The sequence below is a fragment of the Amaranthus tricolor genome, chromosome 6, assembly GCF_026212465.1.
Source record: "Amaranthus tricolor cultivar Red isolate AtriRed21 chromosome 6, ASM2621246v1, whole genome shotgun sequence".
NCBI classification, from domain to species: domain Eukaryota; kingdom Viridiplantae; phylum Streptophyta; class Magnoliopsida; order Caryophyllales; family Amaranthaceae; genus Amaranthus; species Amaranthus tricolor.
The window spans coordinates 27,157,503-27,184,804 of NC_080052.1; the positions used below are offsets into that span (position 1 = coordinate 27,157,503).

Here is a 27,302-nt window from a genome sequence, read left to right on the forward strand (position 1 = left end):
TAGTGTTTGTAATGCACCTTTTGAACTTTATAATGCTATAATTTGAATGAAAATAAAATTGTTACAATATTTAAGGACTTTGATAAATTAATCGGTGAATTAAATGTTAAAATGGTGAATTAAACATTTAAAAGCAAAAGTTAGATGTTACTATGTGGCAAAATCTTACAAAATGATAAATTAAGTAGAAATTAACAAGAATTTTAGAAAAATACTAAACTGAATACTAGAAGTTCTACAACATGAAAAAATGCAGTACCATTACGTTTCATGAAAAAACTAAATGCTAGTGTAATTTCCCTGAGTAAAAGTTCTTTGACTAGTGCAGACTTTGGGATTCAGTCTCACCCCTTTGTTTGACCACCAATTCTCCGGCCAGCAACCTACGCCTAGCGGCTGTTCTCCTGAGCCATTCCTCTTACAACTCCTCCATTCTACTATCATCCATGAAATGACTGCAGAATTAAGGAAGAAAACCTAAATTCAACTATCATTCTAAGGTTAGTCTCTTCAACAAATTTGTCCTCTATCTACTTTTTGTTTCTTCTTCATTTTTAGGTTAAATTAATCTCTGATTTTTAATGAAGGGATCACTTTTCCAACATTATAAACAACCTCACAAGTTCTATTATCATTTGAGATTTAGTCACTGTTTATGAATTGATCTAAAATAAAGAGTTCCGTTCATGGTAAAGATTGAATGACTTGTTTATTGATGTTTATTTTGCCCTTTTATTCTGTTAAAATTTGAGCTGAATTAACTTTATGGGTTCATCTCTAGGTTTACATTTGACGAAAGTCCTGGATTGTGGGAATTATTCCTCATTTTTATTACCCTTATAGAAGGTTGCTAAAACCTACTATTTGTGACTTAATCTTTCTATTAAGCAGGTGCGGAGCAAAAATAAAAAATTTAAGACCCTGTTTACATTACATTTCTCGCTATTTTGAGGTCCTAAAAACAAGTAATTAAACTAAAGTAAACGAAGTATTTTAAAGTGTATGAATGTGACTTAATGGCTTATTGCAATACATAAGAGTGTGTTTAAGGAGGGAATAAATGTGGGAACTGGTAAGCATTTAAGAAAGGTGAAATGATGGCAAATACTTGTCACTTGTTTGATAGCTTATTGAACAATTATGAGGAAGCTATTTGAATTTGTGAGTAATTATAGCAATGTGTTTTGGAACCTTATTAATGAGGAAATCTATTGGAAGTAAACTATGGTATCAATTATCATGTAGGAAAACAAATGATGAAATTACTGAATAATTGAAAAGTATAATCGAGTGAAATGATACATTATTGAGTGAAGTACCTGGGATAGTCCCCATGAAAATACCAATTGAAGTAATATTAGGTAGATGGACACTGTAGTAAAGAAGGGTGAAGGTACATTTTTTGGGTTTAATGTGCAAGATCATTGGCATTCACAAAATTTAAAACACCCAAAAATTTTAGGTTGGTTATTCGAGCATATGTTATAGTTCCGTTTGCCCTATGTTTGGAAGACTTGGTTCCCTGAAATTTCAAATTAGGTGGAGTATATGTTACATGAGCTGGGGTTTGAAGATATTGAGGAATTTTGGGTGTGCGAGAGATGATGATGGTTTAATGAAATTTTTATGTGATATTATTTCCTTATTCACCTGAATATCTTTTTTATCCTTGTCAACGTAAATGTTGAAATGCCTCCTGTTTTATGGTTGTGGGCCTTGTAATTTTTTCCTACTTACATAAATGTCATTTATTTATTAGTTCTTTTAGTTATCAATGTTAAACTGACATTTTGAAAATCTTTTATCTAGTTAGCATTGCCAACAATGGATCCAGTCTGTGGGAATAGTCTCAGTAACAATCCTAATCTGTCTTCAAAGCAACGGCTCCGTTGGACCCATGAACTCCATGAACGTTTTGTTGATGCAGTGGCACAACTTGGCGGGCCAGATCGTAAGTTTCTTTGATTTTGGTGATACTTGCTAAATAGAATGTGTTGGACTGAGGATCTTGGAAGGACACTCACCTTCTATGTCTAAACAAGGGTTAGATACTTGGATTTCCATCCCCTTGTAATTTAACACCCGCCCGTCTGCCCTTTACTTCTCAAAAGAAATCTAAAAATTCTTAGTGTCTTCATATCAAATTTTATCCATCTTTCTTAAATAAATAAGTGATATTGAATGCTTTCTTAAATAATTTGTGTTTCAACTTCCAACTTTGCCCAGTGGGTTTTCATTTCAAACCAATGAGGTGTCTACTTAAGGATATTTATGAACTAGTGGCTAGTAATGAAGCCTTCACTTTCCTTGTTAGTTGCTGTGAAGAGTCAGCCTATATATTTGTTTGACGCTACTGAATGTAAAGTAGTGTGCTCATTGCTTTGAACAGTCAGTACTACAGCAATTTTAGAGAATTTAATTTTTTTGATTCTTTTTTTATTTCTCTAATTATAATTATTTGGTGTCATTTATTTGTGATCAATTGGATTATTTTTCATTATTTACCACAATTTACTCTTGAAGTAATGTATTATTTCCTTCCACCTGGTTCATGAAACTACACTTAATATAATAAACCTCAGTGAGCAAGGCTTGGGTAAGATTTTTTGAATAGAAAACATAGCTTGTTGCATTCTCTTATTCATCACTAGTTGATCTTGGTAGCTGATTAGCTTCTCATATTACTTTGAATATGTGGTTTGCTAGCACTTTGCAAGAACAATTTTTGTTTGTTTATGAGAATTGTAATAACTGCCTGAGTTACTAGTCTCTGATTTTTATGGCAATGGTGAGAAAGTATTGTCTGACAAGTTGAGATGTCAGTGTTTAATGCTATGTGAAATCTTTGTAGGATCTAATTAGAGAGGCCATATTCATTTGATTTAAATTATTGATTAATGCCAAAAAAATTGCTTACTAGAAAAGTAGTGTGTATTGATGCTTGAATGAGCTGTTATTTAAGCAGTTGATATGATATTTATATGAAGTAATTTACCCTAGTGGACTAATTGGAAAATGATGAAATCACAAAAACAACGCTGATTTTAGAGAAGAAACTCGTACATTGACTAAAGCTTGGTGTCATCAGCCTCATGTTGAAAAAGGCTTTGATCTTGTCGGAAGTAAAATAAGCCCAATTAAGTTATGATTCTCCAATTTCCAAGCATCTATTCGCTTAGCTTTTCACTTATTACAGGTTAAAATACACTCCAGTCTATTTGAGAAGAAACTCGTATTAGTTAGAATTATTTTGAGTTATTCAATAGTGCGGTTTATTTTGAGCTAATGGGTTAGTTGGGATTATTTTGACAATTTTTCCTCTATTTAAAGGCTTTGACAATTATGGATGATAAACTCATATCTAAACATAGCTATTGAATTACCTTTACCTTGTTCTTGTGTTCTTTACGTATGCTGTATCATGTATGTCTAATAGTCGAATTGTTATCTTGTTATAATTTTTCATCAGATCAATTAAGCACTCTTATTTACAACTATGTAGTCTTGTCATGTAATGAAGCTTAGTCCCTATTAAAGCTTTAACCTTGAGGTTAAGTGTATTTCTTGTGTCTTTCAGGTGCTACACCCAAAGGTGTTCTCAGGGTCATGGGGTTACAGGGCTTGACAATATATCATGTCAAAAGCCATTTACAGGTAGCTATATTTTGTGTTAAGTTTGAAGTTTGCTAGTGCTTATTTTCTTCCGTTGCTCACCTTACTCTACTTATTTTCTTCTTTCAGAAATATCGCCTTGCTAAGTATCTTCCAGACTCCTCATCAGAAGGTTAGTATCCATAATTGTGGTAAAGGGTACTGGTCTTTATGTTCTTAATATGGCTTTTCAATAGTATCTGTGAATTGTATGCTGGAGCATTTTATTGATTTTTGAGTTCTGGGTTTGTTAGTTTTTTCTTTCGTTTCATTTTCAAATTTTAATGAGATTTTTTTCTGATACTTCCTCTCTGTTTTGAACTTGGTGTTGGTCATGCTAGGGAAAAAAGCAGACAAGAAGGAATCTGCAGATTTGCTTTATGGTTTGGAAAGTTCATCGTAAGCACTCTATTTGCTTTATATTGTTCTTTTGTTTGGTTTGTGTTTTTTTTCTAGTAAAATTCATTTGAGTTAGCAGATGGATTGTCACATTATTAAGATGGGGAATCTTGACATCATGTATACTTATCATCGAGAGGGCGGTATATGAATTTCTATTACAGTCAAGTTTTTTCAAGGGTTTTTAAAACTGCTCCGGCAGAGTTGGTAGTTAGATGTAGCCATTCTTATTATATTAAGTTAGTGCGAGTCCCATAATCGTAGCTGAAGATTATGCTAACTGAATTTGTGTTGTAGTGGCATGCAAATCACTGAGGCACTAAAGCTGCAGATGGAGGTGCAGAAGAGATTGCATGAGCAATTGGAGGCATGTGTTTCTTTGTGCAGTCTGTAAAAAACTGTTAGATCCTAATTCTCTTGAATATGTTACTAGTTTCCATTGTTGTGTGCCTACGTCTTGCTGCGTATGTTCAGTGATACTTGTCTAGGAGTAGGTGGTGCTATAGTGCTATGGCATATTTTTTTCCCTCCTTTTGACTCTGCCCATCATTTCCTGACCGGGGATGAGTGTTCTGCTGACAGTAAACTCCACCTAATTAACTTTGAAAAGCAGATGGAAATAAGGCAAACAGAGTTAGGGATCATCATATAGAGAGAAGTAATGCTCTAGGTTCTAACATGTTATTCTGATGCTGTCTGGAACATAAATGCACTTTAAATTAGAAAACTGACATAATGTGGAACACTAGCCTTAGATAGAATGAAAATTAATACTAGTTAAAAGTTATTGGTAAATTATATTGGAACAGGAGCGCCCCTACACCCTTCTTGTTTTTTAGTGTACAGAACATAATGGAAAGACAGAAAGGGGTGTTACCATTAATTGTAAGAATACTAGTCAAGGTCTGAACTATGAACTGCACACAGCCACACAGTTGAAACTAATTGGATTTTCAATTATGTAGGTTATTATTAGTTTTTAGCTTATTCATGGCCATGTTGCATTCTTAAAAAATACATTTCTCTAGCAATTAGGCTTTCTGAACATCACTAAGAATTGGAAAAAGGGACATGAATATATGGTGCGTGGTGCGTGGATTGTGGTTTGTAATTACTGAACCTGTATAGTAAACATCTTTGGTGAAGCTACAGCCGGGGCCAAGGGAGCCCCCTCCCCAGCTCAAATACGCAGCCTAATGTATTTATAATTTGCCTTCCTTACTATTAGGAACAGATTCTTTTCCCTATTATTCTTCCTCCTACCCCTTCCCAATCAAGTAAAATCTGTTTTTGATCAGTTTGTGTGCTTGATATGCAATAGGTGCAAAGACAGCTGCAATTACGAATAGAAGCTCAAGGTAAATACTTGAAGAAAATTATCGAGGAGCAACAACGCCTTAGTGAAACGCTTGCTGAGGTGCCTGGCTGTGGAGATTCTGGATCAGGCTCTGATAAGTGCCTCGGCTGCCCTGACTCTCTAGAGAGTGACCCAGCAACTCCAGCTGCTTCCTCAGAGTCACCTTTAGGCAAGAATAGCAAAGAATGTGCAGTTGCTAAGACCCTGTCTTTAGACGCATCTTTCTCATCTCAACAGGAGCCATTGACTCCTGACTCTACTTGCTTCGATGCTATCACATCTAAGAATTGTAAAGACGAGAGATCAGTAATGAAGCCATGTATGACCAGTGATGAAGCCCTTTCAAGCCAAGAGATGGTATTTACCCAGCAGATGCTGGAGTCGACCATGACTCCATCTTTTCAACAAGGGCACCCTATTTATGTTGGAGACGCACTTGATCGTTCAGCTTTATTGCTTCGCGAGGAAGACCAAACTGAAAAGCTATGAAGAGTTCCATTTTTAATTTCTATCCGGCCTTCATTAGTAAGTATTTCTGTGTACTTCGGTGTCCAATAGAAAGTTTCTTCTGTTACAGACGTCTTCTCGTGCTAATTTGATCAGGCTTTAGGGGATGAAAACTCTTTGCAGTGTTGAGGCGGTTGAAGTTTTAAGAGATTCACCTCCTGTGGTGGACTGGTGGTAATATGCATATTTGTTGTTTTTGATTTTATTTGCCCTGGCTAGCATCAGCAGCCAATACCACCCAGTTCCAAAACTTTCATTGATCACGATGATAGGAAATGCTGATCTCTTGTATTTTTATTGTTTATCATGTTAGCATGTTCTTTGCTCATACCATTTGGCAATGTTGTTAGAAGTACACGTCTCTTAGTTCTAACACACGTTTAGGGCATTTAGAGAGGTGAAAATGAAGTGATCTAATCGATAATGTAGACTTTGTAACATGTTTCCAACTTATTGACTAGGATATAATTTTTTCTTGTTTCCACAAACAAAAAGAAGCTCTGTGGTCCGTTCATGTGAAAATTTGCCGATTGCTGCTCACTAATCAATTCATTTGAGGCAAATCCTAATCTCCCATACCTGTTTTTTGTATTATAACATTGGTGTTAAGGTGTTGTTTCCGTCATTTATAGATCGAGATCAATTTCATTAGACTGTTGTTGCGTGAGTCATCTTGAGTTTAGTCTGGAACTCTCCATTTCATAAGATTACTGTATACTCATGGGCACATTATATGTCATTAGCATCTCTAACCTCATCATCTTCATCTATTTAGGCATGGAAGCACGTCCCACATTTCAAAAGACTTTACATTATTCATCAAAAATTATAATGTTCAAGCTTTAATTCCAACAATATAGGACCTGACACAGATTTTGTATCCAATAAAAATTCAATGGATACGTCAATCACTGTTCAAAGAACTTGCGGTCAATTAGATATCTATACTCTTATCTGGTGTTGCAACGAACAGTTGGATGTACAGTTGAACAGATATGCACTAATCAGCACACAGAGAATCGCAAAGTCCGCAATGTCTACAAGAAGCTCTGCATCGGAATCGCTGCATACTGAGAATGAAGTATGGATTTCTGATAGCAACGAGTAACGCTGTATTTCTGCTGTCAAAATACAATAATCAGTATCGGATGGAAAAACGATTGAGCATATTGAAGACTCTTATCTTCCATTATATTCTTTCTCAACAGTAGCGAACATCACTTTAAGGCGATCCGCCAGATTTGAAAGTATGTTCTTAGAGATTCTTTTCTGATGTTTTGTGCTCTTCAACCAAGCAATTCCAAACGATACTTTCACAAAACAACCTGTTGATCTATCGTCTATTTGGTATCTAAGGTGCAGCTGGAAAAAAATGAAACGAAAACGATTAAGCCCTAAAGAAAAATGATAGAGAAAGAACATTTATAACACATCCTTACATTAAAATAATCACCAAGAGGAATCCCATGGAGTGTCAAAACCTCTTCAATAAGCCAGCCAGTTTTATCAGCGAGCGGAGATTTTTGTTGCGTGCTCGTCACTTCTCCTTTGAAACGAGATATATGTTTGTCAAATTTGTAGCAAACTTGCCTTTCGTAAACATCCTTTTCTAATTCCCAAGAAGAACAAGTATAATTGAGACATCCAGTTTTCTCCATAACTCTTCTCTCAATCACGCCTCCGCTAAATATCTCCATCAAGAAGTTCATCTAGAAAGTAGCCACGAGGCATCAAACAGATATAGCCAAGTCAATCCTATTGAGAACTATGTTTGCATAGAAAGCAAAAGGTAAATCAAGAAGTTCATAACAATGCACCACAAAGCCAAAGCTTTAATCGCAACAATATGGGGTCGCACAATCAGTCAAATATACGCCAAAGTAGGTGTATCTAAAATTCAACTTTCACAAAGAAATTCCTCGTTAAGCACCAGAAACACCGCAAAATTCTCCAGTCAGTCTCTGATTCAATGAATACGCAGCAATTGCCTTTGTGCAAGACCATTTTTGCACCCTACATAAATCCTGAAGCCTGCATCTGTCATCAGCATCTAAATAAATGCAGGTGCCCAAAAATCATGATTGACAATCCTTTCCCTAAAAGCATGGTATCTACTATCTGTTCTAGGAACGGCGTAATAATTTCCCAAAATCATGAATTAGTTACGACTTACGAACATCAAACAACCCCCATGATAGCTACTACCCTGTATATGGTATGCCCATATTTTACCTACTACCAGGTGTGTGAGTGTGTGTGTGTGCGCGCATGTAAAACAGAGAAACAGAAATAGAGAGCTCACCGGAACAGACAGAGAAGAAGAATAAACCTCATTCAAGCTTACATCCTCATCACCCACAAAGGTTCCACTCTCATCTGTCTGAAGACAAGTTTCAGAATCTTCAACAATCTTTATTTTTTGCTCAGGGCTCAAGGATCTTGCCTTCCAAAGAGCTAAAATTGTTCTGCAAAATTGCCAGAAAATTGCAAATTGAGCTTCCAACTAATTTTGTTACCTCTCCTCATCAACACATATTACATCTAGACTGTCAAACAAAGCAGACTGGCACTTTAAACTAAAAAGTCATTGTGGATAACATTTAACAAGAGATGCATAGTTCAAAAATTCCACCGGAGTTCCTAATTTGAATTTTCAATGCTTATTTTTTCAAAAATTTTTAGATTCATTAACTTTCTTAGAATTGAGAAAACACAACTTCCCCATTCCCGCCATATTTATGCAGGTTAAATGATAGTGAGGTAAAATAGTGATCAATATTCCATTCCATTACCCCAATGCTATTAAATGGCTCCCACCCTATGTGGGGTTTGGGGAGTCATATGTACGCAACCTTACCCTTATAAGTAATCAAACTAACAAAGAGGTAGTTTCCAATAAAATAGTGATCAGTATGAGTTTCTTTTTACAACAATATGGAAGCTAATAGCTCTCCAGAGCAGAAATTACAGGAAGATATTAATTACCTGTGTGCCTGGGTGAAAGACACAAATGAATGGAAATAAAATTTTAACCTCCCTTCCTCATCCTGAGTTCTTGCCCCATGCTTTGCATCCAAACCTCTTCCTTTCCGCAGAGTTATGACAATAGTCGGACTTCCCATTGATGAAAGATTAGGAGAAGCAACTTGAATGTCCTCTATGTCCTCCCAGAGAAAATAGAATTTTGTTTTATGTCTAAATAGGCTAGCATGGAATCCTATTACTCTTGGTGATAGGAATAGACGTCCCTGAAAGTGCAAGTGAAACTATATGAGCAATGAAGACTTTTACTCTAATTCAAGCATACAAAAACTACAGCACCTGCAGTGGCATCTTGCGCTTCAGATGACAAGTGAAATCATTGATTAGAAATTCCTCTGGAGGAAGGCAGAATAGTTTCTGAAATGCTGAATTTGTCTGAGGGGATCGCTGATTAATCTGCAAATTCGAGCCCAATGGTTGTAAATAAATCGACAAAGTACTAAAAAAAAGGAATTAAACGTTAATGTTATATACGTAATGGACCCCATTACCTTCTTTCCAACCTCCTTTTCCATTTTTTGAAGGTATTCTCTGACAGCATTAGCGCCTCGTGTGTCATCCAAAAATATCCTTAACCGCAGTTTTGACTGACATGCCTGGGCTACCGTTCCTTGGAGTGGAATCCATACATCTGCTAGCTCTGAAATATTTGTTCTGAGAAAGTTTATTTCAGCATGACCTAAAGAAGTTGCTTCGTCAAAAGGTCCATCAAAATCAAAAACCTCCAGTTCTAGAACTGACGGAGGCTCATCCATCACATCAAATTCAAATATTTCTGCATTTTAGTACAAGGCACAAACAAAAAATATCCATTTCAGCTCAAGTCCAATTAGAAAGGCAAGCAGAGAACAATTATGATAAGACATAGAAGCGGAAACAAGCTTACCATTCCATAGAGGATCTAGCTTCTGGAACTTGATTGAGCTCGTTCTCGTTTTTCCGTTGCAAGTAAAGACCACATATGGATCAGAGAAACCGCTCGAGTCCACAGCTGCTAGGTTGCTTCCCTCAATTAATGCAACAGTGAGCAGCCATCCATTTCCTTGTGCTTTAACTCCATGGTCGCTGCCTGCAGAGACATGTATGACAAAATTGTGTCAATAGGAAACTAAAACAACATTACAGTATACACAAATGAGAATGAGGAACAAGTTAGGTCAGTAGGTTACAGTATACACAGACAACGCATTAACATATACTTCCTTTGTTTCTTATTAGTTGCAACACTTTCCATTTTGGAAAGTGCCATATCAGTTGCAACATTACTATTTTAAGTATGTTGCCCACCTACTTCTTCACTTTTCTTCTGCTCCCACTTCCTCTCGCATTTTCTTCACTCTCTTCCCACTTTCTCCATCATTTTCTTCAATATCTTCCCACTTGCCCCATATTGTTACCTCCCCTCTCCACTTATCTAAATTGTGTGCAATATTCTTCGTAGTAGCAAATATAAAAAGGAGGAAATAGATAAAAGAAATGTTCTGAAGTCTACATTTACGACTTTATGCTTACTACTATTGCTATATCGTGCACATTATCAAAAAGAGCTCATCAGCTTTACCCTTCTGTGATCTGGCTTGCATGAAACGTGCTACCAACTCAAAAATTCGTTTAGCTTGAAGTACCAGGACACTGCATACGATAACTTCACCAATAGAATCAGGCAAGTCGAGTCCAACAAATTCAAGCCCCTGGATGGTGCTAGGAGGTGTTAGGCAAATGTGAACAAGAACATAAATTCCAATAATAATGGTTGATACCACAGTGAAATTAGCAAAGTATTGAACAGCCAGCTTCCAATCTGACAGCGGTTCTGCTTGCAAAGATGCCAAAACCTGTTCCTTTTGGGATCCAGTTCCCTTCAGATCAACAGGCTTGACATGTTCAGACAGAAGATTAGAAAACTGAACAAAACTCTCCTTGATGGCTGGTCGTGCTCCATTCTCAATCATTCTCTTCATCATTGTGCTTTGAACAAAATTCATCCCCCAGGATATCAGCAACCTTGTGGATTGTTCTCCCGATGGCAAGTCAGGCCCAGGAGTGATGCAGTAAAGCATCTCCACTCTAAAGGTGCTTCCATACATGACATCTGGAGTGCTAACGCTGACCAAGACTGCAAACGAATTCCCATTGACCAGTTTATAAGTTTGAGTCTCGAAAGCCTTTACAGACTTGGATAATTTTGATGGGGCAGTCAGGTAGGTGATCTGACGTTTCAAATTTTCATTATCAAATTCCCATTGCCCCAAAATCAATTCTGTTCTTCCTTGAACTTCTGCCAATGAAGCAAGAAATTTCGAATCGGGTGAAAAAATTAGAGAATTGAGGTCAGCGGAGCTGACTGAGTAGAGCTGATCTAAAACAACCCCTCCAGGTAAGTTGCTGGGAAGCTCACTTCCCTTGTCCTGCCCATCCATAATTTTCATCAACTCATCAAAAGAGGCTGCAGGTGTCAACTCATCAGAGACCCCCTTGTTGAGATCAGATTTGAAACTTTCTGCTTGGTCAGACATCTGACTTAGCAATTCATCATCATTCTTAGCAGAAGTAGCCTCCAATCTCATAGGAGACGATGATCTCGAGGCACTACTTGAAGATAACGAAACCGATTCACCTTTTCCACTGTCAATTCTTCTAGGCGTTTTCAAAGGAGCATTAGGCAACTCCACCGAAGAACTATATTGAGAAAGATATATGTGAAGGCAAATATCACCTATCAACAAACGACAAAGAAAAGGAAACCCTGAGCAAATCTGCAAGAAATATTCAAATTTATCAAGATTACCATTTTTGCTTAGATTTTATCTGTTTAAATAAATACCACTTAATCACATTGTTGTTGACTATATACAACAGTCGCTAGCTCATTCATTCATTCATGACATGCCTAGAAGTATCATCCAGTTCAAAGTGCCAGTACTAAAAGAATGTAAATGTAAGAAAAAGTGCAGCTAAAATCAGCACTTAAAAAAATGAAAAAACCCGTATGATCAATAAGAATGCAACTTTAGTTTGCATTTTGCTTTCTTTTCTTTAAAATGATATCATAGCATATTGTCATCAGCTACATGCAAAATTGAAAAACTCATTCATTTCATACGATGAAAATTGATATTCTTAGCTCCTACTAAAATGAGTATCATCCACGATAAAACAAGTTGCATTAATGATTGAAAAAATCATATGCAACTCTTTAAAGCAACCAAAAACATGAGGGATAGATTATACTCTTATTATGCATGGGTATCAACATTCCAATTTGGGTTCAGCTTATAATTATTCAATTACTCAAAGACAACAAAAATAGAATGAACAAATTCATCCATCTAAACCCAAAAGTTGATTTGTTTTTAGCTCTTATTCATTAACATCCACTGCTCAGAGGTTCTGACCATGTTCAACATTTTTGACCACACAAGGCCCTAAAAAGTTAGGGCCTCAATATCAAATTACGTAGTATATGTTAAGTGTTTAAAAATACAAAGTTGTTTGTAAAATATCATAATTTTTAAAAACTGCACAGGACCTTCAAATGACTTATCAATATTTGCTCCACCCCTGGCAATGAGGGGGAGGGGGTGTTTGGTAGCTCATTTTGAGAGTTGGAAAAGGAAACGAATTAAGCTACCTAATGTTTATTGTTTGTGTGGGTAATCTTTCCATTATCTTTCCATAATTGTCATTTACTTTGTTACAACAATAACACCGAAGTAACAAATAAACAAACAAACTCATCCTTCTCATCCCTTCTCTCACTATTCTCATACTCATACCCCTCTTTATACCAAACAACTAACAATAATAATACTTAACAATACCATTACCCCTCTTAAAGCATTACCATTCCATTTCATTTGCACTTCTCCTACCAAAATCTCCTAAAATTAGAGATACAATGATAAATGAGAACCAAATAAAATATAAGGTACATTGCCAAAAAAAGAAAAATCAAAAGTAAATCTTTAAGGCAAACAAAAACCCACGTGACTCATAAGTAATGAAAGTATTATAAATTGTATCCCTAACTTTTAATAAAGAAAATGAAAAATGAAGAGTGAAGTAAAAGAAGAATACCACACTGTTTGGATTTACACTTTTTACTCTTGGGTTGCAAAGGGTACCAACAAGTACCAAGAGACTTATCAGGAGCATCAAAAACCTTAGAAACAGGGATTTTAACAAGACCTACAAAATCATCATTGAAATATTTATCTTCATCTAAAACAGAAATGACTAATTCATCACTTAAATCATCAACCCTAAAGCAAAATTCATCCCCCCAATAAGGGTTTAAGCATTTCTTGATCACTTTAGTTCTAAACCTTTGTTTTCCCATTTGTAATCTTACATATGGATCACTCAGCCCATTTAGATCCATTGCTGGTATGTTTCTTGCTTCTATCACTTTCACTACTAATTTCATTTTTATTTTCAGCTACAAATTAATCCTCAGCAATAATTATAATCAGTATTTCCTTCTCTTTTCTTGATTTATCAAAGAAGAGGAAATTTAAGAATAAAAAGAAGAAGAAGAATGATCCAATAAAGAAACTCAAGAACAAAAATCAAAATTGAATATTATGAAAGAAATGCGTGGGAAAAAAAGGGAGTTTGGGATCATAAATGGAACTCCAAACAGGTAAATTTGAATATTACTCCTAAAAAGTAATTATGTTTACTCATCAAAGAATACAAAAAGAAGAAAAAATTATGAAGTTGATGTATAAAGGGGATTGACAAAAGATGAAATTGATTAGAACCCTAAAACAAGATGAAATTGGAAATTGGATTGAAGCGGTTACGAAAACGGGAAAAAGAAAAACGCAGACTTTTGTTGAAGACGAAAAGTGGGTACCTGGAACAGTACCCAATTTTTCCGTTTTCTGTTTCTTTCTTTCATTATCCTTTTTCGTCTTTTATATTTTACTTTTAGATTTCCCTCCCTTTTGAAAATCGTTTTGTATATATTTCGTGCGTATACGAGATTAAAATTGTTATTTTACGAGGTGTACGTCTCAGGTATAGTTGAGTTAAATATAATCGGTAATAAGATTGAGTAAATTTTTTAAATTAATGGATATGATCTGAACATTTTTATACGATTACTATATTTCATTTTTGACCTTTATAAGAAGTATGTCTAATAAATTTGCTCTATTTTAAAATTTTAAAATATTTTATCCATTATATCATACTTCTTCTGATTTTTAATAGTTGCTACACTTTTTTCAAATGGAATTATCTTATTAGTTGCTACACTTTTCATTTTTGGTTAAAAAAACTATTAAAAGTACTATTTTACCCTTACTATTATTTTTATTACCCTACTTATTTAAACATTAAATAAAAATTATTCCCAACCCATCTCATTAATTCATGAAATACTAAAATTAAACATTAAGAGAAAAAATTTTCTCCAGCTACTCCATTTCCTAACTAAAATTAATTAAGCATTAAAAGAAAGGTGATTAAGTCATCACAGTTCATCCCCAACCTTTGAATAAATCCATTTCCTCTCATTTTCTCTCTTTCAAGCATGAGCTCTTCACCTTAAAACCTTAAATTTGTTGAGAATTTTCAATTAAAATTTCTCCATCTTTTCAATTATGGTGTTCGATCAATCATTGGGTGCAAATATAGTTGTTGCTTTTCAACTTGTATGGGAGTTTTACTGTGGGAATATGTAGGGATTCGAACTTTTTGGGTTTGGAGAGTATATTTCGATCTTTTAGGGTTTCGATTGTGCATCAGTTTCGATTTTTTTTAGGTTCTCGATTGTGCATCAATTTTCAATTTTTAGGGTTTTGAATTTATTTTTTGGGTCTTGAATTTTCAGCAATTGAGTAGGGTTTTGGGGTTTCACTTTGTAGCTATGAAGGGTAGGAAAAGAAAGACTTCTACAGTTGACATGCTACAAAGAGAAGAACAAGTGAAAAAAAGGATGGTTGAAGATTTAGAATTAAAAGGGGCTAATTTTTGAAAAAAATTTGTGTTGCCTAATGAATTTCTCAATATTTTTCGAGTCTTTAGCAAGGAGCATCCACACTTGTTCTGCAAACATGAGAGTATCACTTACCCCAATTCCTTTATTTTGCATAATAATGTCATGGTTTGATGTTGATTAATTGTTACCGCTGATTTACTGTTTTGTTATACTTAATTCATGTAATATTGGACTGTTTGCTGGGTTGTTGTTTAAAGTGTTGTTGGCTATGATGAAATTTTATTGTTTGCCAATGCCAATAAGTTATATCTATGAAGTCAAATACTGAGAGATAAAAGGGATTTAAAAATGATGAAAGTTTTTAATGATCAAATGGCAAGTTCTAGAATGGTCAATAGAGTTTGTGTGCCTAGATGTGTGTATTGATTTAATAGCCTTGTGTTTGCTTGAGTTCATTCTATATTCTTGACTCATGTGTGATTTAAGAGGTTTTTGTTTGGGCTGCTACAATCATTTTGCAAAAAGAAGCTTTCAAAAGAACTAACCTTAGCTTTCTTTTCCCTTTCTACTTCATAAAGTTTCATACTTTTTTCTACAGATTGTTTAACCCAAAATTTACAAATTTTTCCACTACATATCTTTAACCCAAAATTTACAAACTTTTCCCCTACATATCTTAACCCAAAATTTACAAACTTTTCCCCTGAATATCATGTTTATCCCAAAATTTCTACCTCACAATATCATTTGGATCTTATTCTCTTTGCACAAATTCAAACATCCCTTCATTTAATATTCGTTAGATCTATCCAAAAGTTCTGGATCAACTGTGACTTGATATGGTACTTGACCAATCCTATCAAGCTTTGCTTTGCCTTTATGTGGATTTTTGTAACCATTTTCACCCTTTACTTTCAAAATCTCAATCATAACATATTGCAATTGCAACCAATTAAAATGTAAATTTTTTGGGCTATACTCATCAAAAGCTTCTTGGACAGATTTTAATAATGCATCTAGATCATCTGGAACTTTTTTTGTTGAAGTGATTGTATTCCATTGAAGAACCCTAAATCAAGCACATTTGAGTCAGGACTTTGGGCAGGTTGACATATTAGGTGCATATTGAACCCATTTGTGTTAGCCGCCTGGATCGTACCCTCAGCTCGCCACTTTTCCTTTATTACTGGAATGATTTGTGTTATTATAGCTTGCCCGATTATATCCCTTCTCACTAAATGCCTAGCTCTAATCTCAATGTCTCTTTTTCTCTATTGACAGAAGTCCTTTTGCCAATGTGCTCTTCAGTGAAAGGCCATATACCAATCTTCCCATCAAATATGCATTATTTGAATTAAATTGTGGCTTAGTTACTGCTGCAATAAACATTACCTTGGGTATGAAATTTTTGCTTTGGGCGTGTCTAATTAGTTCTTCTTCATTTGTTTACAAGTAGTACCTTTGAACTAACCTGCTCAACCAAAACCATTTCTCATCTGTATGAACCACTTACCACATTACATAAAAGTTGAAACCTTGGAGGTTGATGAATTGTCCCTGGAAGTGACTCTGAAACTATCATGCCCAAAATGCATTCCATTCTTTGTATTTTATGCTTTCAGTTAACGAGGGTTTCATACTGCTAGTGTGAGATTTAATGATTCCCCTCTTCAAAAGACGGATTATGACACCGTGTATTACACCCAATGCTTCCGCAAATTGTCTGATGGTTGTTCTCTATTTCTGGGGGATTGTTTTTAATCGTTCTTCATCACACTCTCTTTCTTTCCTCCCACACCTTCCTTTTTTCTTGTGTTTCACATCAATTAGAGAGCCATTAAGTGCTTGCCATTTAACCAACTTATTCCAAAACCTGCTAATTGTTGTTTTGTGTCTTCCAAAGTCAAATGCAACTTTGGAAATGGTATCCCTAGACAATTCAACATGCTCATTGGCAGAGTGCAATAAGACCTGAGCTAATTTTTTCCTTGTCTGATTATCAATTTTAGTTTTTTTTGCATTGATTACTTGTGTTGTGAGTGTTTATATGCATATTTTCTTCTTCATAAAATTGAACAGAAGCATCTACAAAAGTTGTGTTTGACTCATTCTCAAAAACTTCATCTTCTTCATCATCTGATGAGAAGGTGTAGACTTCTTCATTATCTGAATCTGATTCAAGCATGTTTTTCAGGTATATCAACTCATCAACACCCAAGTGAAAATAGTGATCTTCCATGTCAATTCAAGCCACAAGAATTCAACAATCAAGCAACAACCACCACCGACAAGAGCTTAGAAGCAATACAAAACATCAACACTAAGAAAAAACTATCCAACAAATAGAGAAAAAATCATCAACAATCCATAACAAGGGAGGGAACTACAACTAAAAAATGTGCAAGTGTGTGCAGTGTTTCAACTATTAGTTACAATGAAGTATTGTGTGTAAGTGTTGTAATTATGTGAACTATTGTATGCTTCTTCTCTTTTTTTTTTTTACTTTATTAAAGGGTGGTATTGATACCCAGAAATTACCGCCAAAATGTTGAAACTTTTGGGGAGGTAAGTAAATTCCGCCCAAACTTGTGGGCTCTGTGTACTTTTTACATTAGAAATTTTGTAGTCGCTCTTATTCCTGCCCCAATTAATATTGAAACCACTTTAAATATATGCTTTTTTGTTACTTCAAATCAGGGCAATATGGGCAAGATACCTTCTCCTTGGTTTCTATTGCTACAGTGAATGTAGCAACCTTTGAAAACCGGAGGGAGTATTTTCTTATTTGGATATTAGTGTTACGAAAATATAGTATTTCCTATGTAGTAGGCTATTATCACTGTAAATTGAGTTTTGTCTCAATTTGAACATAGATCACTTTTTGCATGATATCTATATTATTTATAATTGAATTCTACGGTAAAATTAAGAAAATCTTTAATTTAGAGTAAAATATTGTCTAATTTATACAATAAAAATAAAAAATATAGTTAATGCTAAAGAGTAAACGAGGTTAAAATTCACTTATTTTTTTTGTTTGAATAGTAATTTTGGCCCCCACTTAACGGCCTGCGATCTAAAATTCATGTTTAAAGATAGATACTTCATACCCGTGTTAGGATCATGAGTTCAAGTTCAAAATAAGAATATTCATGATGATGTTCATGATTGCAAAATCATATTTTGATGGATCACAAAAGGATTTTCAACTTATTGTTTGAGGTGCTTATTTGTGCAGTGCCATAAATTATTGTATAATTAGTAGCTCAGTTTCGTCGACCGAGCCAACATGCCGTTACTAGTCAGGGACATGCATATTGTTAGTGCTCGAGTTAAGGAGCCAAGATGACGTAATAAAGATTTTATCCGTTAATGACGCTCTTTAATACCTATTTCCGCCTCTTGTAGATTTTAACCAAGTACGACTTCAGTACAGTTTGCACACTTTTACTCGGAAAAGCTTCAAGGCGGACTTTTAGTTCCTCATAAACATTCTTCTCGTATTCAGCAAAAACGCCCTACAAGCAAGGAAAAAAGTATTAGCAACAATTGTTTGTGTTTTTGTACGTACTATTAGTTTCAATTATTCTACCTGAAGATCGAGGTCTATGTAGAGGGATTTCACTGATGCAACATTTTCAGGATCTGGTTTTCCGTAGTTATCCTGTAAACGAAAAAAGTTGTTTATCAAGGTATTTTGGGTGCTATTAAGATTATTGTGTAAACGAAGGGCTAATAAGAAGAAATAGCATTATTACACGTAACAATTTCTTCTGCTCATCGTTGCTAAGCTCTAAAGCTTTCACGACCAACCATGAACACTTGTGATCTGCAATGTCTGATCCAATCTGATGCACAAAAGACAATCAAATGCAAATCAAAACCTAGATATCGTTTGATATTATAGGTCCTGAGTAAGTGTTGGGATTTTGTGACTCGAACCGAGTCTAAGATCAGGTTTTAAGATGAAATCAAGAGATGAATCGAAGTGCGCGGGGTAGCTATTGGATTGGAAGACGCTCAGGTCGCAGGCCGTACGTTTGGTCGCGTGTCGCGAGTTTCTAATGGAAAAGCTACTGTTTTGGAAAACAAGTAGGTCGCGGGCCGCGAACTAGTATGCGAACCGCGACTTGTGCAGTTTTTACGGGTTTTTAGTTTTCGCACATTCTTTTGACGGTTATTTAGGTTTTGAGCCGGTTTCTTTGTAATTGTTAACCTAATTTCTTTTTATTAAGTGGCAAACTAGATAAACCCCTCTTGTAATTAGAATTAGGGCATGATGCATGAAACACAAAGTGAGGAAAACTAAGAGAGAAAAAGCTTGGAGAGCCATTGTTGTGGTTTCTCGTTCATCTTGTAATATCCCGATTTATAGTGAAAAGTTTATTCTTGGCGCCCGTAGATGTAGCTATCACGTTGATAGTGAACCACGTTAATTTCTCGGTGTGATTTTCCTTATTGTTTGTTTGAATTTTTATTGCTTTCCGTTATTGTTTTTCGATCTTTGCTTCCGCTGTCGCACAACAATAAGGTCATCACACACTGATTACCTTGCCAACCGTTTCAGGATCACCGTAGCAGTCTAAATAGTCGTCCTGCAAAGCAGATTAAGAACTTTTACCATTAGAAACGATCAACCCGAACTTGCACGTAAAGGTGATACCAAAAAAAGGCAACACCTGAGACTCCAATTAAAAGGTTCCAAGTTGTTCATTTTAAGTTTAGTGTCATTAACAACTAACATGTAAACAATATATACATACTATGAACCAGGGAGACATGGACCGCTGTTAGTTTGTTACAGCAGTGATGTGGTTATCATAAAGCTAAATATCGGCTGAAAGCATGAGATGCTCTTCAAAACCGCCAAAAATGCAGTTTTTTATACCTTTTACAGTGTAGGAAATAACGGTTCGGTTTTTCTTGAAAACCTTTATGATGCGATGTAATGTGGTCTTATTTTTGCACTATAATTAGTAGCTCATAAAAGTAGCAACACAGTAGCATCAAGATTAGTGTAACATGATTCACCAGTTACTTCGTTTTTTTAAATTCACGATTCGCTCAAAATGACCCTGAAATAGCCCAAAATCGACCATAATTCGCTTTTTTATTCGCAAAGAGATTAGTGAATCATGTGACAGTGAACAAGATCAAGTCATGCTGCGATTACAAGGGTACCATGTGACAGCCACCAGTCCCCGTCTATCCTCCCAAAAGAGGGAACAGAAGAAAATAAATCAAAAAGTAGGTATTCATCCAGCTCTACTTTAGACGAAAAGAAAAGGGATGATTCTGAGCCAATTTAAATGCACAGTTTATTTCCTTTCCTGAGTAACAAAAATGGTCAATCGGGACATCTAAATTATCTTCCGGCTATAAATATAAGGATACCTGTGCTTGGAAGTAGATGCCCATCTCAAGAAGGGTGTCCTTCACGTCTATATAATCATCCAGTTTTTTACCTGAAGCGAGCAAAGCACAGGCAAACTGCACAGAAATCAGAACACAAAATGTTGATGTATACGAATACGATATATACATGGGGGAAAATGTTAAGTGCTGGCTGAAGGCCTAAGGACAAAAGCTAAATGTCGTGAATTTGGACACTCAACGAAAAAGAAAAAGATTAAGAAACAAGAGAAAACGGAGGCAAAGCAAGAGCACACACAAACTATACAAGAACAAAGCAAGAAACACAAACGTGATGATACCTTAAGGTACCCTCCCAGTCCCCCATTAACAACAATTTGTACTTTTAATATTTAACGATTACAAGAATACACTCACAAAAGCTCACTCACTAGAGCTCACTAAAACTTTAATGGAGTTTCTGACAAATTACACGAAAGTTTCTCTAAAAGATTCAACAACCCACAAAGCTTCCTTGCACAGCTTTCCTATCTCTTCATCTGACCGATAAGACCCTTTTATAGACTTAGGAAGGTCAAAGAAGCAAAACATAGGGATCCCCAAATGATACAAGCGTGGCAGCAGCAAACACAAGGTCTGACATGGTTTGCTCGAACGAGTACATCCCCTGCTCGTTCAAGCAAAGCATGCTCTTAAGAATCTGCATGCTGCTGCCCCAAGCTGCTCGAACGAGAGACTCTAGTGCTCATTCAAGCCATTCATCAATGCAAGCTAGAACTTGCCCTACCAAGTGCTCAAAAAATGGAATATATGCTTATCATCTGAAAATTATGTGCTCATCAAGAATAGGTCTAAAACATTTTAAACCTTTAATTGATCAAGCATGATGCAAATGCAACATGATTACACATCATAAAGAGCAGGGGAGGGAGCAACAGCTGATGGACCTTGAGTGTCAAGGAATGAAAACAAAATACTCCAAAACAAAGATAGACAATTGACTCACCGGGAGATAAAATGTTCCATAAGCAGTTTTGAACTTGCTGATGCGGCGCTGACTGCAAGCAGGATATAATCAACTAAGCTAGTAAAATGGAACAAAAATGACTTTATAAAACGGTCAAAGCTAAACAACATGAAAATGAAGTTGACAAAGGTTACTAACAACAAAGAATATGAGAAATCAAACATGAGCTATGTTACTTGGACTCGAGTACTGATGTTGGATACTAGTACGTGTTCCAAGTGTTAGATACGTTTAAATATTCTATTTTACGTCTAAAATGAAGTGTCTAAGTGTCATACCAATGTCCGAAGATTAAGGAACGGGCACGGGTACGTGAAGCAAAATGAAAAGTCCGAGTAACATAGACCATGAGTTATATATGAACTATAGTTGTAGCCCTGTAGTGTACTTAGTCCCTAAGAAAATTGTTAGGAATAATTGATATAAGGGTAGTCCGCCCAAAATAATCCCCACTAGGAAAAAAGTATATTGCAAAAATTTAAATGCAGTCGCAATTGCGATGATGGTTGCAAAAACACTTTCGCAGTCAATGCGGATTGTGTAGCAGTCTGCCCAAAATAATCCCTCGCTAGGAAAAAAGTATATTGCAAAAATTTGAATGCAGTAGCAATTGCGGTGATGGTTGCAAAATCACTTTCACGGTCAATGCGGATTGTGTAGCAGTTATCACGTCCTATAATGTGGTCATGGTAACCTCAAAAACATTTTCGATGCGGCCGCAATCTAGTAGATATGTTTTATCATGGGAGGAAGAGCTGTAATGAAAAAAAATAGAAAAACAAAAAAGAAAGGAGAAAATATTGGCAAGTTTCATCTAGTAATTCTTTTTGGAAATGTGTACACTTTGAGATAATTTGTGCATGATTACCATCATGATTTATTTATTGGAATGAAATTAGCAATGCCAAAACCTTAAGCCAAGATGGGATATATCATATATTGTATGAACATGTGATCCTCTTTTACCACTCATTTATGTGTCCAGCTTTCCGCTCCTATATGCCAAAAATAATCAGAAGTCATTGCTATGCATGGAATGAAAATGAGGTCGCTCCATTACATAATGGTCGTTTTGTAACAGATGTGAGCTTATTGTTCCGCAAAACCCAATTAATAACATAAGCTTCAAAATTATGTATTAACGACCATTATAAGTTGTTATTCTAACAAATCGACCATTATAATCTTATTAAATATGTATTTGGTTCTAAAAGGTCTGTATAAACTTTAAATTATATAATGTTCCAAAAAACTTAAATATTATGACAAAATGGATATTTTTCTTGTTAACAATTCACATTGCGATGTCCACATAAGAAATTCACACTTACAGGTCTGGAGTATATTTCAGCAAATCTTTTTCACCCTCAAGAGTAGTTATTAGATCGATCATTTCTCCACAAGCTGTCTGGTACTCCACCTGTATTAAAACATAAAAGAAGGACGAGAAAAATCAAATTGTAACTATCCCGGTGTAAACAAATCATGAAGTCTTTAAATAAAAAAAAATAGACATCCACCTCGTTGAACAAATCAAGAAGATCTACATAATACGGTTGATCTCTGAAGTGTTTCCGAAGAATCCTGTTAATATGATTCCAAAGTAGAATGCCATCGTTTAAAGCAATCATGCCAACCTGTAAACAAACCTATATTACAAAGCTGCTACAAAATGCAGGAAGAGAAGAAAGGCGGAGAATTGCGGCATAAACCTTTGGCAATCTATACCAACAAGGCTTGCCACGCCTTGTATGAGAGTTATCCAAAACATCATCAAACACGAGCACACAACCCACCAACTGCAAAAAAATATAATGACTACAGTGTCAATAATGATGGTTTGGGATTGAGGGTCAATCAAGAATAAACGTAAAAAGTAAAGAAACAGAAAACATAGAGTGTGCAAAGTAGATAAGAAAACAGTTCAAAAGGAAAATTATTAGAGTCAGTCTGACGGTTCTTTCTATTCTAGACGGATTCCATGAGACACTTTAAAAGGTTTACTAAATCATGAGCACTTATTTATGTGAAGTTCAAATGATGTTTCAAATCAACGATCAATCAGAAACAACTACCCAGGATCCAACACTGTAAACTGTCAAAGTACAGACTAACATTAATGTGCTTAATTATGCAGGCCCTAGTCTTAAGGCTACAACACACTTCGCACTTCATCAGTCATAACTGAATTGTGCTGGACTCCCCAATTATTTTTAAAGGGAGGCTTGGTGTTATGCACGAATTGTGATTTGTGAAAGCTATATCTCCTAAGAGTCTAAGACTTCAAAAATTTAACGAGGATATGACCTTTCAACCTCTCCTATACTCGTATTGATTACAAAAGAGTATAAATGATATGACAAGTCGTGAAAGTGACACCGTTTTTATTAAAATGTTGACTGAACAAAGGGAATATATGAAAAATTCTATAAGCAAATAGAACTTCTCCGTAATTTAAGGCATAATAATTGAACTTTTAAAATAAATACAATAAAACTAATGGTTTGAGCTTGATGTTGGAAAAAACTACCAAGGTAACAATAATTGGACTGAAGAGGAAACCATAGTTGTCTTTCTAATAAATGTAGTCACTTTTTCAATATAACACTAGCTATGTATGGATAGAAAAGTACAAATATAGGTATATCAGCCAATTATTACATGGACCCAGACCATATAACCATTAACACTCCATATAATGAGAATAACAACAACAATACCAAAGTCGTGATACCAAAAGATTAGATAGGCTACATAACTAATAGATCAGTCTCAATGATCGTCCACGAGAGTTAATTTCCTCCATTCATTTCAACTTTCTACTATTTCAGCTTTCTACTATGTCAACATGTAATTTGAAACTCCACATATCCTTTTCCACTTCTTAATGTTGAGAAGTATGGTGACTTGAGTGCACAAATTGATTGTACATTCATGTGTGTGAACTCATCAAATGGAATCCTATGGAGTAAGTTAATGGGTGTTATAAGTGAGTAACTTAATGTGTGTTGAATGTGATGGAATTATTCTTGAAGTAATGAAGAGATTAATGTGTGTGACTTAAACATGGGAGTTATGAATCTTAATGAAGAAGTGGAAAAGATAATCTACTATGCTGGGTCGAGCAAAGCTGTCAGAATGCCTCCTGAAGGTCGCTCGATCGAGCGAGCTCCTGGGTGGATCGAGTGAACAAACAGAATACTTCCAGTAGCTTGCTGTAGCCCGCTCGACCGAGCGAGCCTCTGTTTTGGTCGAACGGATCTTCTGACGCTCCTACGATGCTTTCTTTGACTCTTCAAGTGCTTTGGGCTGTTTTATTATCATTTATTCATAGCTTTAATGTATTGAATATTGCATAGTGTGATCTCCCCTATAAATAAGAAGCTCAGTTGTTCTTCCAAATATCATCAAACACAACCCTTAAGCCAAACACATAGTCTTTGTTTTATCTCTCACTCAATTGTAATACTTCATTTGTAAGAGTGTTTTACTCCGTTGAAATAATACAGACAAACAACTACACACCACGGAGGACGTAGCATCATTGGGTGAACCTCCTTAAATTATTGTATCATTTTGCAATTTTATTTTTTGTCAAACATTTGTTAGTTCACTAGTTCACTGTAAACGTTATCGTTCATTAAATTACTTCGTATCGTATCGATCCGAGTAATTATTAACTTGACATGTAAATCTAAACTTTACATATCCTTTTCCAGTTTTGCCTTTTAAGTCATATTATGTCTTCCTTGCCCTTTTATTGAACCCTTAGTATCTTATTTTTAGTATAGAATAGGCTGAGGGAATAGAGGGGCTGAGAGAGGGGGCTACAAGAATCAAAACCCAAATCCTAAAAGTGTTACATGCTCCAATTGATACAAAATACGATTAACTTTCTATCTTTTTATGATTCACCAATACTCGGGAACAGGGGCAAATAAGTTGAAATACAAAAGCATACCCATTGAATGCACCAACCAAGAACAGCAGCACGGAAAAGCTCATCTTCATCAAGCTGTTTTCCATCACTTAGTAACCTACAACTCTCAATCACAGACAGCCCTCTATTGAGTTTTCCTGACCCAAAAGATTGAAACTTTATTAGACAATAAAACCCAAAAGATTAAAACTTGATTAGACATTAAAACCCAAAATCTAAAAACCAAAAAAACCCAAAATCTGAAAAACCAAAAGCTTGAAATTACACCAAAAAAATTACAGAAATTTCAATGATTCTCACCCCCAGGAACATTATAATCCAGCATCTGTAATCAACAATAAGCAATGGAACATAAAAAGAAGTCAAGAAAGGAGTAAATAATTTGAAAACTGAAGACTTGAGAATGAAAAAAAAGTAACCTTGTGGAGCCATTGACAGGAGACATGGTCATATTCAAAGGCAGAATCTTGGAGCAACTCTGTCTTGAGAAGTTCATATACTTGCTTAAATCTTTCCCTCTCATCCTTGATGCCCTCCATTTTCGATTTCAGTATCCCTAAACCTTGGTTCATACTTCAAATTAGTAGTTCGTACTGAATTGTTTACATGATTTACATGGGGTTCGGTTATTTAGTCAAAAAGTCAAAATTATTCCAGCATGAAAGGAAAATAATCATTATGAAAGATAATTAAGGTAGTAATGATATTTTACTAATAAATTTCAAATCATAATATCGATTTGTTTAAGCTATGCCACAAGCCCACAATACATCTTATAAGGGATATTAATTACGTTTATTAATCAACATTATAAAAGAGAATTCTCTTATATATTTTTTTCGAGTTTGGACATAATTATTTTTTTATCTATAATAATTATTGTAAATAAGAAAAAAATATTATGAGAATCATCTTAATTTTTTTTAAAATTTGAAAATTCTTTTAACATATACCCTTGTGAGATAGGTCATAAACCCTTATAATATTTAAGAATTCTTACTTGAGTCCGTTTTTGTAAAGATGGTTCTCAAAAGTCCAGTCCATTATATTAATTTAAAAAAAACTGACGCGCACGTATAAGTGTTATGTGAAAATTCACATAATATATTAGGGGTTATAACATCATTTATTTGAGGTTATAACATAATATATTTAGTGTTATACCAGCATATATTTGGAATTATAACATAATTTATTTTGGATTATAACATAATATATTTGAAGTTATAACACCATATATATTTGAGAAATTTAAAAGATAATGAATCATTTCATTCCAAATTAGCTAATTTATATATTATATGCATTGATGATATTATATGCATTGATATCATATCATCTTATCTTATATACATTTGAATTTTTATGTTCATGCATCTATTAAGTCAAGTAAATTTCTCAAAAGTAGAAATGAAAAAACAATTTATTTAATCCAGTTTTCGTTCCCAACTTTTTCATTTTTTCAAAAGAATTATATCATTGACAGAATAAAAATACATAATAATTTTTAATGTCATATTTATTATATATATTTTTTTTCATTCTTTTGAGACGTAAAATCAAAAAATCAAACTAAATCGAAGAAATTGTGAATCAATACCAACTAAGATTTGAGGCTCTTTAATTAAAAAGACTTAAATCGATCAGATACCTTACACATGTACAAAAACATCATATTAGTTCACATCAAATTAACAAAAGAACAACTTGTCTTGTATGAATTTTCACCATGAGACAAACTCATATAATTAGTCAATTTCTTTAATTAATCACTTTAACTCACAATAAAGATGATCTCACCATGAGACCGTTCATTCAAGAATTTTTGAGAAATAAAAGTAGATTCATTTGTATTTCCCATTAAAAACAATGTCCATAAAATTATTTTCCACCAAAGAAAAGACCACTTTAATGAATCCAAAGTACACAATTGACAAGCCAACACAAACAAAAGTAGATGAACCATGAAATTGAAAAGGCAAAAGCAAGAAATGGATTGGATTGAATTAATCTAGACTGAGAGGACATGAAGTGCACGCATCAACTTTGACAGATGTTT

At 34.8% G+C, this 27,302-nt stretch overlaps 3 protein-coding genes across 8 annotated transcripts; 1 reads left to right on the forward strand and 2 right to left on the reverse strand.

Moving 5' to 3' along the window:
• Positions 1-260: 260 nt before the first annotated feature.
• On the forward strand, positions 261-17,538 carry LOC130815319 (myb family transcription factor PHL7-like). Of its 3 annotated transcripts, none has more exons than XM_057681744.1 (8): positions 261-500; positions 1,810-1,951; positions 3,578-3,654; positions 3,742-3,784; positions 3,993-4,050; positions 4,348-4,417; positions 5,372-5,932; positions 17,098-17,538. In XM_057681744.1, exons 2-7 carry the CDS (start codon positions 1,825-1,827, stop codon positions 5,894-5,896), a joined length of 900 nt encoding a protein of 299 aa, XP_057537727.1. In that variant the 5' UTR covers positions 261-500; positions 1,810-1,824; the 3' UTR covers positions 5,897-5,932; positions 17,098-17,538. The 3 variants fall into 3 exon arrangements, with proteins under 3 accessions (XP_057537727.1, XP_057537726.1, XP_057537725.1); XM_057681743.1 differs by lacking the exon at positions 17,098-17,538 and adding an exon at positions 6,011-6,221; XM_057681742.1 differs by lacking the exon at positions 17,098-17,538 and having other exon boundaries at positions 5,372-6,477.
• LOC130815317 (C2 and GRAM domain-containing protein At1g03370-like) lies at positions 6,616-15,468 on the reverse strand. 2 transcript variants are annotated; one of them, XM_057681737.1, is made up of 9 exons: positions 13,034-15,468; positions 10,518-11,672; positions 9,843-10,025; positions 9,448-9,731; positions 9,236-9,352; positions 8,900-9,162; positions 8,217-8,379; positions 7,354-7,623; positions 6,616-7,276 (listed from the first exon to the last, which is right to left on the reverse strand). In XM_057681737.1, the coding sequence occupies exons 1-9, from the start codon at positions 13,380-13,382 to the stop codon at positions 7,094-7,096; spliced, it is 2,967 nt and encodes a 988-aa protein (XP_057537720.1). In that variant the 5' UTR covers positions 13,383-15,468; the 3' UTR covers positions 6,616-7,093. The 2 variants fall into 2 exon arrangements, with proteins under 2 accessions (XP_057537720.1, XP_057537721.1); XM_057681738.1 differs by having other exon boundaries at positions 10,518-11,712; positions 13,034-13,133.
• On the reverse strand, positions 11,538-25,982 carry LOC130815318 (farnesyl pyrophosphate synthase 1). Of its 3 annotated transcripts, none has more exons than XM_057681739.1 (13): positions 25,663-25,959; positions 25,544-25,568; positions 25,265-25,380; positions 23,016-23,102; positions 22,824-22,940; positions 22,635-22,723; positions 21,283-21,334; positions 20,298-20,393; positions 19,454-19,498; positions 18,662-18,751; positions 18,496-18,567; positions 18,293-18,421; positions 11,538-11,672 (listed from the first exon to the last, which is right to left on the reverse strand). In XM_057681739.1, the coding sequence occupies exons 1-12, from the start codon at positions 25,813-25,815 to the stop codon at positions 18,293-18,295; spliced, it is 1,071 nt and encodes a 356-aa protein (XP_057537722.1). In that variant the 5' UTR covers positions 25,816-25,959; the 3' UTR covers positions 11,538-11,672. The 3 variants fall into 3 exon arrangements, with proteins under 3 accessions (XP_057537722.1, XP_057537723.1, XP_057537724.1); XM_057681740.1 differs by having other exon boundaries at positions 11,631-11,712; XM_057681741.1 differs by lacking the exon at positions 11,538-11,672 and having other exon boundaries at positions 18,032-18,421; positions 25,663-25,982.
• Positions 25,983-27,302: the final 1,320 nt, after the last annotated feature.

What these genes read in the sequence shown, in the direction of transcription:
- LOC130815319 (XM_057681744.1), top strand. Translation starts at nt 1,825, where the DNA reads ATGGATCCAGTCTGTGGGAATAGTCTCAGTAACAATCCTAATCTGTCT. An exon ending in ATGTCAAAAGCCATTTACAG is followed by an intron (nt 3,655 to 3,741) that starts GTAGCTATATTT and finishes TTCTTCTTTCAG; the next exon opens with AAATATCGCCTTGCTAAGTA. An exon ending in TATGGTTTGGAAAGTTCATC is followed by an intron (nt 4,051 to 4,347) that starts GTAAGCACTCTA and finishes TTTGTGTTGTAG; the next exon opens with TGGCATGCAAATCACTGAGG.
- LOC130815317 (XM_057681737.1), bottom strand. Translation starts at nt 13,382, where the DNA reads ATGAAATTAGTAGTGAAAGTGATAGAAGCAAGAAACATACCAGCAATG. An exon ending in GTGTAAATCCAAACAGTGTG is followed by an intron (nt 11,673 to 13,033) that starts GTATTCTTCTTT and finishes GTTTGTTGATAG; the next exon opens with GTGATATTTGCCTTCACATA. An exon ending in AAAAGGAGGTTGGAAAGAAG is followed by an intron (nt 9,353 to 9,447) that starts GTAATGGGGTCC and finishes TCGAATTTGCAG; the next exon opens with ATTAATCAGCGATCCCCTCA.
- LOC130815318 (XM_057681739.1), bottom strand. Translation starts at nt 25,815, where the DNA reads ATGAACCAAGGTTTAGGGATACTGAAATCGAAAATGGAGGGCATCAAG. An exon ending in CCTGTCAATGGCTCCACAAG is followed by an intron (nt 25,569 to 25,662) that starts GTTACTTTTTTT and finishes TGTTGATTACAG; the next exon opens with ATGCTGGATTATAATGTTCC. An exon ending in GCATCTACTTCCAAGCACAG is followed by an intron (nt 19,499 to 20,297) that starts GTATCCTTATAT and finishes TCTGCTTTGCAG; the next exon opens with GACGACTATTTAGACTGCTA.